This window comes from Entelurus aequoreus, linkage group LG05 (genome assembly GCF_033978785.1).
Source record: "Entelurus aequoreus isolate RoL-2023_Sb linkage group LG05, RoL_Eaeq_v1.1, whole genome shotgun sequence".
NCBI lineage: Eukaryota > Metazoa > Chordata > Actinopteri > Syngnathiformes > Syngnathidae > Entelurus > Entelurus aequoreus.
In genome coordinates this window covers 7,535,504-7,547,695 of record NC_084735.1, presented here as the reverse complement: position 1 = coordinate 7,547,695, position 12,192 = coordinate 7,535,504, and the positions used below count along the sequence as shown (strand labels likewise).

At 38.2% G+C, this 12,192-nt stretch overlaps 1 protein-coding gene across 2 annotated transcripts; it reads right to left on the bottom strand.

The window, feature by feature from the left end:
• Positions 1-2,937: 2,937 nt before the first annotated feature.
• LOC133649580 (uncharacterized) lies at positions 2,938-11,787 on the bottom strand. 2 transcript variants are annotated; one of them, XM_062046180.1, is made up of 4 exons: positions 11,597-11,787; positions 11,458-11,566; positions 11,149-11,315; positions 2,938-3,118 (listed from the first exon to the last, which is right to left on the bottom strand). In XM_062046180.1, the coding sequence occupies exons 1-4, from the start codon at positions 11,742-11,744 to the stop codon at positions 3,018-3,020; spliced, it is 525 nt and encodes a 174-aa protein (XP_061902164.1). In that variant the 5' UTR covers positions 11,745-11,787; the 3' UTR covers positions 2,938-3,017. The 2 variants fall into 2 exon arrangements, with proteins under 2 accessions (XP_061902164.1, XP_061902163.1); XM_062046179.1 differs by having other exon boundaries at positions 11,458-11,787.
• Between the last annotated feature and the right edge of the window lie 405 nt (positions 11,788-12,192).

Below are 12,192 nucleotides of genomic sequence, written 5' to 3'. Positions count from 1 at the left end.
TTGAAAAAAAAATTAGAGTTGGTGAAGCATTTTTTGGAGTTTGTGAAGCATTTTTTGGAGTTTATGGAACATTTTTTGGAGTTAGTGAAATATTTTTTAGATTTTATGGGAAAAAAATGTGAGTTTGTGAAATATTTTTTGGAATTTATGGAAAAAATATTTGACTTTGTCAAACATTTTTGAGTTTGTGGGGGGGAAAATTAATTTGTGAAAGATTTTTTTGAGTTTGTGAAACATTTTTTGGAGTTTGTAAAATATTTTTTTGGAGTTTATGGAACACTTTTTGGACTTTGTGAAATATTTTTTGGAGTTTATGGAACTTTTTTTGAGTTTTTGAAACATTTTTTAGAGTTGGTGAAGCATTTTTTTGGAGTTTGTGAAGCATTTTTTAGAGTTTATGGAACATTTTTTGGAGTTTGTGAAATATTTTTTGGAATTTATGGAAAAAATATTTGACTTTGTGAAACATTTTTGAGTTTGTGGGGGAACAAAATTAATTTGTGAAATATTTTTTTTGAGTTTGTGAAACATTTTTTGGAGTTTGTAAAATATTTTTTGGAGTTTATGAAACATTTTTTGGAGTTTGTAAAATATTTTTTGGAGTTTATGGAACATTTTTTGGAGTTTTTGAAACATTTTTTAGAGTTGGTGAAGCATTTTTTGGAGTTTGTGAAGCATTTTTTTGAGTTTATGGAACATTTTTTGGAGTTTGTGAAATATTTTTTGGAATTTATGGGAAAAAAATGTGAGTTTGTGAAAAAATTTTGAGTTTGTGGGGGAAAAAAATTAATTTGTGGAAGATTTTTTTGAGTTTGTGAGACATTTTTTGGAGTTTGTAAAATATTTTTTGGAGTTTATGGGAAAAAAATTTGAGTTTGTGAAATATTTTTTGGAATTTATGGAAAAAATATTTGACTTTGTGAAACATTTTTGAGTTCGTGTGGGAACAAAATTAATTTGTGAAATATTTTTTTGAGTTTGTGAAACATTTTTTGGAGTTTGTAAAATATTTTTTGGAGTTTATGAAACATTTTTTGAGTTTTTGAAACATTTTTTAGAGTTGGTGAAGCATTTTTTGGAGTTTGTGAAGCATTTTTTTGAGTTTATGGAACATTTTTTTGAGTTTATGGGAAAAAAATGTGAGTTTGTGAAATATTTTTTGGAATTTATGGAAAAAATATTTGACTTTGTGAAACATTATTGAGTTTGTAGGGAACAAAATTAATTTGTGAAATATTTTTTTGAGTTTGTAAAACATTTTTTGGAGTTTGTAAAATATTTTTTGGAGTTTATGGAACATTTTTTGGAGTTTGTGAAACATTTTTTTTGAGTTTTGGCAGTCATTTCAGTCCATGAAGTACATCATGTGGAGTGAAATGACTGCCAAAACTCCACAAACACAAAACAATGTTACACAAACTGAAAAATGTTTCACAAAATAAAACTTTCAGTTTTTTGAAAAATTTTTAGTTCATGAAAAAATAAATTAGTTTGTGAAACATTTTTTTGAGTTTGTGAAAAAACAATTTGAGTTTGTGAAACATTTTTTTGAGTTTGTGAAATATTTTTAAGTTTGTGAAACATTTTTTTGAGTTTGTGAAAAAAAAATTGGAGTTTGTGAAGCATTTTTTGGAGTTTATGAAACATTTTCTTGAGTTTATGAAACAATTTTTTGAGTTTATGAAAAAAAAATTGGAGTTTGTGAAATATTTTTTGGAGTTTATGGAACATTTTTTAGAGTTGGTGAAACATTTTTTTGGAGTTTATGAAACACTTTTTGGAGTTTGTGAAATATTTTTTGGAGTTTATGGGAAAAAAATGTCAGTTTGTTAAATAGTTTTTGGAATGTATGGAAAAAATATTTGAGTTTGTGAAACATTTTTGAGTTTTTAGAGGAAAAAATGTAGTTAGTGAAAGGTTTTTTGCAGTTTTGAAGCATTTGTTGAGTTTATGAAACATTTTTTGGAGTTTGTGAAATATTTTTTGGAGTTCATGGAACATTTTTTGGAGTTTGTGAAACATTTTTTTGAGTCTGTGAAACATTTTTTGGAGTTTGTGAAGCATTTTTTGAGTTTATGAAACATATGCTAAAAAAATGCCCCAAACATGTGATTTCTTATAGTAAAATAGTTCGTTTTTTCCCCAAATATGTTTAGTATTTGTCAGTGTTGTGTGTGAGTCACTCCAACAGTGTCTCATCATTCCAAGTGTGTGTGTGAGTGAGATGACAATAAAACTGGTTTTTTTTTTGTTTTTGTTTTTTTACACACGCTTGCTTTATTTTGATGAGCGGCCATCTGTTTGGACCCGAGTGTGTCATTTTGCAAATAGTCTAGGAAGTAAGAAAATTCAATGTTGTGTTTGGAAAAGTGTGTACATCTTTTGGGAAAAAATAAACACACAGTTAGTAGAATTGTGTGTGAGAAAATGGGGGAAAAAAACTGTAAATCTTGGAATAATTGTTAAAAATACAAAAATCCCTTAAATTGATATCTTCATTGGAGTAATTTTTAGTGAATTTTGCACCTTTATCCTATTTTTTTATTATTATTTGAAGGTGTTGAAAGTGCCTTTGACAATATAAGTGTGTGTGTACATGTTCAATACAAAAACCATGTTTGCGTCGTCTTGTCGTACCACTTTCTGGCCAGCACAGGGCGCCAGAGCTCCAGCAGCTGAGGCCGGGGATGACTCATCCGCAGAACGCCCCCCCCCCCCCCCCTGTGACGACACCTGCCCCTAACGACCATGGCTGTAGACTGTTACCATGGTGCTTGTTGCTATAGAGTAACAATCTAAAGCCACGGTCGCCATGGAGACAGCAGCATGGTAACTGCAGGACGGCGAGGTCTCATTGGCCGGCGCCAGGACTCCCCCAATGTGGGCCCACGCAGGTCCCCCCCCCTCCCCGCCCACTCCTCTCTTCCGCCGCGTCATGACGACGTAGTGGGACTGGCAGCGTGGTAGTGGTGTTGTTGTTGTTGTTGCCAGGCCTCAGTAGCCATGACTGTAGACTGTTACTGTACTGTGACGCTGCTGGAAGCAGTAAGCAGTCTAAAGCCAAGGTGCTGATGCTCTGGCGGTAACCATGGCGACGACTCGCTCCTCCGAGGGGCCCCTAGCATGGACACAAGAAAAGGGGACAGTCGTCAGGCACATGACTTCAACAAAAACAATTTAAAAAAATAAAATAAAATGATGATGACAGACTCAGACACAGTGTGACTGTTCAAACTGCCTGTAAGGTTGCAAGGGCCCCGAAATGAATAAATGGGCTCGTTAAGTAAAACCGCCGCCTTGGTTTTAGTGAATACTTAGGCCTACTGCGCTACTGTGTGGTAATGTTGGTCCTGGTGGGAAAGTTTCCGTCCCCCCGGGTAATTCAACGTTGGAATGGCAGGAGGAGATCAAATGTTGATTAGCAAAAATAACTTTATTTAATTACTATAGTGAGTAAACATTAAAGGCCTACTGAAAGCCACTACTACCGACCACGCAGTCTGATAGTTTATATATCAATGATGAAATGTTAACATTATAACACATGCCAATTTGGCCGGGTTAACTTATAAAGTGACATTTTAAATTTGCCGCTAAACTTCCGGTTCGAAACGCCTCTGAGGATGACGTATGCGCGTGACGTAGACACGGGTATGCCTTCCCCATTGAATACAATACAAAAAGGCTCTGTTTTCATTTCATAATTCCACAGTATTCTGGACATCTGTGTTCGTGAATCTGTTGCAATCATGTTCATTGCATTATGGAGAAGGAAGCTGAGCAAGCAAAGAAGAAAGTTGTCGGTGCGAAATGGACGTATTTTTCGAACGTAGTCAGCAACAACAGTACACAGCCGGCGCTTCTTTGTTTACATTCCCGAAAGATGCAGTCAAGATGGAAGAACTCGGATAACAGAGACTCTAACCAGGAGGACTTTTGACTTCGATACACAGACGCCTGTAGAGAACTGGGACAACACAGACTCTTACCAGGATTACTTTGATTTGGATGACAAAGACGCAGACGTGCTACTGTGAGTATGCAGCTTTGGCTTCTAAACATTTGATCGCTTGACCCTATGTGCGCAACTTTTTTTTTGCGTATGTACGTAACTTTTTAAAAATATATAAGCTTTATGAACCTTGGGTTAGGTGAACGGTCTTTTGGGCTGAGTGATTGTGTGTGTTGATCAGGTGTTTGAATTGTATTGGCGTGTTCTATGGAGCTAGGAGCTAGCAGAGGAGCTAGGAGCTAGCATAACAAACACGCAGGTGTTTTTATGCAGGATTAATTTGTGGCATATTAAATATAAGCCTGGTTGTGTTGTGGCTAATAGAGTATATATATGTCTTGTGTTTATTTACTGTTGTAGTCATTCCCAGCTGAATATCAGGTCACCCCCGGCTCTCACAGCATCTTCCCTATCTGAATAGCTTCAACTCCCCACTAGTCCTTCACTTGCACTTTACTCATCCACAAATCTTTCATCCTCGCTCAAATTAATGGGGAAATTGTCGCTTTCTCGGTCCGAATCTCTCTCACTTCATGCGGCCATCATTGTAAACAATAGGGAACTTTGCGTATATGTTCAACTGACTACGTCACGCTACTTCCGGTAGGGGCAAGCCTTTTTTTATGAGATACCAAAAGTTGCGATCTTTATCGTCGTTGTTCTCTACTAAATCCTTTCAGCAAAAATATGGCAATATCGCGAAATGATCAAGTATGACACATAGAATAGATCTGCTATCCCCGTTTAAATAAAAAACATTCATTTCAGTAGGCCTTTAAGATAACTTGTTTGTTTTTTTTGATCGGTAGGAAAAAAAATGTGGGAGTTGTGGAACTTTGAAAAATGTCCCATTCATTTCAATGGGGAATTTCCTGGAAATTTGGGGATTCCGTGAAAAGGGGGATTTTTATTTGAAAATGGTAAAAAAAAATAAAAAATAAAAACTTGAATGGTGCTGGAATTTTTCAAAACGGTCGAGAAATGTTGAAGTAGTAACATTTTTAATTAAGAAATAGTATTACGGAATTTCGGGAAAGCCGGGAATTTTTCCAGTTGAAAAAAACAACTTTGTGTTTCTTGTCCTGATTAAGAGGAATGTTTTGACGGTGGAACGCTTGAAGTGGGTTAAAAAATGTGGGAGGAGTAGTCTACAGAAAAAAGGGTTTGAAAAACCGGGAATTCCTGGAATTTTTTTGAATGTAGAAAAATGGTAGTTTGAATGTCCAGGAGGAGTGGAATGTGTTGAAGGTGGAATGGTTTGAATTAGATGGAAAATGGAGGAGTTGTGGAAATTTGAAAAGTGTCCCATTCATTTCAATGGGAATTTCCCGGAAATTTGGGGATTCCAGGAAAAGAGGGATTTTTTTGAAAATGGTCACAAAACCTAGAATGGTGCTGGAATTTTTCAAAACGGTCGAGAAATGTTGAAGACGTAACATTTTTAATTAAGAAATTCTATAACGGAATTCCTGGAATTTCAGGAAAAAAACAAGAATTTTTCCAGTTCAAAAAACAACTTTGTGTTTCTTGTCCTGATTAAGAGGAATGTTTTGACGGTGGAACGGTTGAATTGGGTTGAAAAATGTGGGAGGAGTAGTCTACAGAAAAAAGGGTTTGAAAAACCGGGAATTCCTGGAATTTTTTTGAACTTGGAAAAATGATAGTTTGAATGTCCAGGAGTGGAATGTGTTGAAGGTGGAAGGGTTTGAATTAGATGGAAAATGGAGGAGTTGTGGAAATTTGAAAAGTGTCCCATTCATTCTGAATGGGAATTTCCTGGAAATTTGGGGATTCCGGGAAAAGAGGGACTTTTTCTGAAAATGGTCACAAAAACTTGAATGGTGCTGGAATTTTTCAAAACGGTCGAGAAATGTTGAAGTAGTAACATTTTTAATTAAGAAATAGTATTACGGAATTCCTGGAATTTCAGGAAAAAAACAACTCTGTGTTTCTTGTCCTGATTAAGAGGAATGTTTTGACGGTGGAACGGTTGAAGTGGGTTAAAAAATGTGGGAGGAGTAGTCGACAGAAAAAAGGGTTTGAAAAACCGGGAATTCCTGGAATTTTTTTGAATGTAGAAAAATGATAGTTTGAATGTCCAGGATGAGTGGAATGTGTTGAAGGGGGAATGGTTGGAATTAGATGGAAAATGGAGGAGTTGTGGAAATTTGAAAAGTGTCCCATTCATTTCAATGGGAATTTCCTGGAAATTTGGGGATTCCGGGAAAAGAGGGACTTTTTTTGAAAATGGTCACAAAAACTTGAATGGTGCTGGAATTTTTCAAAACGGTCGAGAAATTTTGAAGTAGTAACATTTTTCATTAAGAAATTGTATTACGGAATTCCTGGAAATTCAGGAAAAAAACAATAATTTTTCCAGTTCAAAAAACAACTTTGTGTTTCTTGTCCTGATTAAGAGGAATGTTTTGGCGGTGGAACGGTTGAAGTGGGTTGAAAAATGTGGGAGGAGTAGTCTACAGAAAAAAGGGTTTGAAAAACCGGGAATTCCTGGAATTTTTTGGAACTTGGAAAAATGATAGTTTGAATGTCCAGGATGAGTGGAATATGTTGAAGGGGGAATGGTTTGAATTAGATGGAAAATGGAGGAGTTGTGGAAATTTGAAAAGTGTCCCATTCATTTCAATGGGAATTTCCTGGAAATTTGGGGATTCCGGGAAAAGAGGGATTTTTTTGAAAATGGTCACAAAAACTAGAATGGTGCTGGAATTTTTCAAAACGGTCGAGAAATGTTGAAGACGTAACATTTTTAATTAAGAAATAGTATTACGTAATTCCTGGAATTTTGGGGGAACCGGGAATTTTTCCAGTTCAAAAAAACAACTTTGTGTTTTTGTCCTGATTAAGAGGAATGTTTTGACGGTGGAACGGTTGAAGTGGGTTAAAAAATGTGGGAGGAGTAGTCGACAGAAAAAAGGGTTTGAAAAACCGGGAATTCCTGGAATTTTTTTGAACTTGGAAAAATGATAGTTTGAATGTCCAGGAGGAGTGGAATGTGTTTAAGGTGGAAGGGTTTGAATTAGATGGAAAATGGAGGAGTTGTGGAAATTTGAAAAGTGTCCCATTCATTCTGAATGGGAATTTCCTGGAAATTTGGGGATTCCGGGAAAAGAGGGACTTTTTTTGAAAATGGTCACAAAAACTTGAATGGTGCTGGAATTTTTCAAAACGGTCGAGAAATGTTGAAGTAGTAACATTTTTAATTAAGAAATAGTATTACGTAATTCCTGGAATTTTGGGAGAACCGGGAATTTTTCCAGTTCAAAAAAACAACTTTGTGTTTCTTGTCCTGATTAAGAGGAATGTTTTGGCGGTGGAACGCTTGAAGTGGGTTTAATAATGTGGGAGGAGTAGTCGACAGAAAAAAGGGTTTGAAAAACCGGGAATTCCTGGAATTTTTTTTAATGTAGAAAAATTATAGTTTGAATGTCCAGGATGAGTGGAATGTGTTGAAGGGGGAATGGTTTGAATTTGATGGAAAATGGAGGAGTTGTGGAAATTTGAAAAGTGTCCCATTCATTTCAATGGGAATTTCCTGGAAATTTGGGGATTCCGGGAAAAGAGGGACTTTTTTTGAAAATGGTCACAAAAACTTGAATGGTGCTGGAATTTTTCAAAACGGTCGAGAAATTTTGAAGTAGTAACATTTTTCATTAAGAAATTGTATTACGGAATTCCTGGAAATTCAGGAAAAAAAACAATAATTTTTCCAGTTCAAAAAACAACTTTGTGTTTCTTGTCCTGATTAAGAGGAATGTTTTGGCTGTGGAACGCTTGAAGTGGGTTAAAAAATGTGGGAGGAGTAGTCGACAAAAAAAAGGGTTTGAAAAACCGGGAATTCCTGGAATTTTTTTGAATGTAGAAAAATGATAGTTTGAATGTCCAGGATGAGTGGAATGTGTTGAAGGGGGAATGGTTTGAATTAAATGGAAAATGGAGGAGTTGTGGAAATTTGAAAAGTGTCCCATTCATTTCAATGGGAATTTCCTGGAAATTTGGGGATTCCGGGAAAAGAGGGACTTTTTTTGAAAATGGTCACAAAAACTTGAATGGTGCGGGAATTTTTCAAAACGGTCGAGAAATTTTGAAGTAGTAACATTTTTCATTAAGAAATTGTATTACGGAATTCCTGGAAATTCAGGAAAAAAACAATAATTTTTCCAGTTCAAAAAACAACTTTGTGTTTCTTGTCCTGATTAAGAGGAATGTTTTGGCTGTGGAACGCTTGAAGTGGGTTAAAAAATGTGGGAGGAGTAGTCGACAAAAAAAAGGGTTTGAAAAACCGGGAATTCCTGGAATTTTTTTGAATGTAGAAAAATGATAGTTTGAATGTCCAGGATGAGTGGAATGTGTTGAAGGGGGAATGGTTTGAATTAGATGGAAAATGGAGGAGTTGTGGAAATTTGAAAAGGGTCCCATTCATTTCAATGGGAATTTCCTGGAAATTTGGGGATTCCGGGAAAAGAGGCACTTTTTTTGAAAATGGTCACAAAAACTTGAATGGTGCTGGAATTTTTCAAAACGGTCGAGAAATTTTGAAGTAGTAACATTTTTCATTAAGAAATTGTATTACGGAATTCCTGGAAATTCAGGAAAAAAACAATAATTTTTCCAGTTCAAAAAACAACTTTGTGTTTCTTGTCCTGATTAAGAGGAATGTTTTGGCGGTGGAACGCTTGAAGTGGGTTAAAAAATGTGGGAGGAGTAGTCGACAAAAAAAAGGGTTTGAAAAACCGGGAATTCCTGGAATTTTTTTGAATGTAGAAAAATGATAGTTTGAATGTCCAGGATGAGTGGAATGTGTTGAAGGGGGAATGGTTTGAATTAGATGGAAAATGGAGGAGTTGTGGAAATTTGAAAAGTGTCCCATTCATTTCAATGAGAATTTCCTGGAAATTTGGGGGTTCTGGGAAAAGAAGGCTTTTTTTTTTAAATGGTAAAAAAAAAAGAAAAAAAGGTTGGTTTTGGAATTTTTCAAAACGGTCAAGAAATGTTAAAGTAGTATAATTTTTAATTGAGAAATAGTTTTACGGAATTCCTGGAATTTCGGGAAAACCTGGAATTTTTTCAGTTCAAAATACAACTCTGTGTTTTTTGTCCTGATTAAGAGGAATGTTTTGACGGTGGAACGGTTGAAGTGGGTTGAAAACTGTGAAAGGAGCAGTCGACAGAAAAAAGGGTGAAAAAAGGGTTTGAAAAACCGGGAATTCTGGAAATTCCTGGAATTTTTTTGAACTTGGAAAAATGATAGTCTGAATGTCCAGGATGAGTGTAATGTGTTGAAGGGGGAATTGTTTGAATTACATGGAAAATGGAGGAGTTGTGGAAATTTGAAAAGTGTCCCATTCATTTCAATGAGAATTTCCTGGAAATTTGGGGGTTCTGGGAAAAGAAGGCATTTTTTTTAAATGGTAAAAAAAAAAAAAAAAAAAGGTTGGTTTTGGAATTTTTCAAAACGGTCAAGAAATGTTAAAGTAGTATAATTTTTAATTGAGAAATAGTTTTACGGAATTCCTGGAATTTCGGGAAAACCCGGAATTTTTTCAGTTCAAAATACAACTCTGTGTTTTTTGTCCTGATTAAGAGGAATGTTTTGACGGTGAAACGGTTGAATTAGATGGAAAATGGAGGAGTTGTGGAAATTTGAAAAGTGTCCCATTCATTTCAATGAGAATTTCCTGGAAATTTGGGGGTTCTGGGAAAAGAAGGCATTTTTTTTTAAATGGTAAAAAAAAAAAAAAAAAGGTTGGTTTTGGAATTTTTCAAAACGGTCAAGAAATGTTAAAGTAGTATAATTTTTAATTGAGAAATAGTTTTACGGAATTCCTGGAATTTCGGGAAAACCTGGAATTTTTTCAGTTCAAAATACAACTTTGTGTTTTTTGTCCTGATTAAGAGGAATGTTTTGGCGGTGGAACGCTTGAAGTGGGTTGAAAAATGTGAAGGGAGCAGTCGACAGAAAAAAGGGTGAACAAAGGGTTTGAAAAACCGAGAATTCTGGAAATTCCTGGAATTTTTTTGAACTTGGAAAAATGATAGTCTGAATGTCTAGGATGAGTGGAATGTGTTGAAGGTGGAATGGTTTGAATCGGTTGAAAAATGTGGAAATGTGTGGGAGTTTGAAAAATGGCCAATTCATTCTGAATGGGAAAAATGTCCTGGAGAACTTGGAATTCTGGGAAATCTGAGAATTTTTGGAACTTGTCAAGGGAAAGCCCAAAGGGCCAAGTGTTCTCTGAGGTGGTAAAGTTTGAGACAATTGACGACGTCGCCCATAGCCCCACTGTAAACATTAAAATAACTTGTTCATTTGTTTTTTAAATGTTACTATAACTTTATTAAATTAAAATGCCGTGAGTAAACATTAAAATAACTTGGTAATTTGTTTTTTAAATGTTACTATAACTTTTTAAAATTAATATACGGCGAGTAAACGTTAAAATAACTTGTTAATTTGTTTTTAAAACGTTACTTTATTGTTTAGAATCCGCCAATAGCGATCACTCAGCAGTACTTCCGGTTCAGCACCAGACAGCGCCCTCTGCCGACCGCTGCCTGTAATGCGCTGTCCGTGGTGCTGAACTCGCTTCCGCTCGACGTTGGCGCGGAAAGGGAGCGCGTGACGTCACTGGCGCCGCCAGCCAATCGCCTCCCGCCTTCCTCCCGGCGCCTGGCTGCTTTCCAGGAGAAGCGGCGGCGCGCGTGGGCGCGTTCCCGCGCGCAGGACTCTCCTGTCGGCCAGCGGCTGACGAGGAGGCGCGCGCACGTCAGAGTTATGAATGAACCGCGCGTCATGTCTTGTAGTAGGCGCGTGCGTGCGTGCGTGCGTGCGTGTCATCCGCAACATGCGCAAGAGTGACGCAGGCCTGCGCACGTCACTGCATCCCCGACGCACGTCACGGCACCCGTGGGGAGGGAGGGCGAGTCGGGCAAGCCGCCGGAAACCCATATAAGGGCATCGCAGCGTGCCGGCCACACCGGAAGCGGGGGGGGGGGGGTAAAAGTGAGCGGCGGAAGGAACGGGAGTTGTAAGTGAAGGTGGTCCTGATGCTGACGTGAGTCACACTGCAGCACTCACCTCCGTCTCCATCACCATGGCAACACAAGGATGGACTCACCTCTTTGGGCCGAGGGGATAGAAGGTCTTCCTCGTCCTGCCTGGAAAGTGTCCTCTTCTCCTCCATCTTCTTCACCTCCGTCTCCATCACCATGGCAACACAAGGATGGACTCACCTCTTTGGTCCGAGGGGGAAGAAAGTCTTCATCGTCCTGCCTGAAAAGTGTCCTCTTCTCCATCTTCTTCACCTCCGTCTCCATCACCATGGCAACACAAGGATGGACTCACCTCTTTGGTCCGAGGGGGAAGAAAGTCTTCAGAGTCCTGCCTGAAAAGTGTCCTCTTCTCCATCTTCTTCTCCTCCATCCTCTTCTTCTCCATCTTCTTCTCCTCCATCTTCTTCACCTCCATCCTCTCCTCCATCTTCTTCTCTATCTTCTTCTCCATCTTCTTCACCTCCATCCTCTCCTCCATCTTCTTCTCCATCTTCCCCTCCATCCTCTTCTTCTCCATCTTCCCCTCCATCCTCTTCTTCTCCATCTTCTCCTCCATCCTCTTCTTCTCCATCCTCTTCTTGTCCATCTTCTTCTCCATCTTCTCCTCCATCCTCTCCTCCCTCCTCTTCTCCATCCTCTTCTCCTCCATCTTCTTCTCCATCCTCTCCGCGGCCGCTGCTTCTCTCACAGAGCGGGCTCTCCCATCCTCCGTGGGCTTTTTATGGAGATGCCCTAGTAACTGGAAGCGGCAGGGGAGGGGGTGGGGGGAGTGGGAGTGGGAGTGGGAGTGGGAGGAGGAGGGGAAGGGGAGGGAGGGGGGGGATCTCATTCAAAGATTCACCTACACATGTTCGTGCGTGTCCACGTCACTGAGAGCCGCGCGCAGCTATTTATAAAAGGGGGCGGGGCCAGAGGGGAGCTCAGTTGCTTCCGACAAGCGTGTGGAAATGACGCGCGTGTGCGTGAAAGATCATAGAGACCGATTTTTTTTTTTTTTTTTTTTTTTTAATATATCACTACTATAATTTTTAAATGTTGCAGAAACATGTGGATCACGCGCACACACACGGACACACACACACACACACACACACACCGAGTCGTGCATG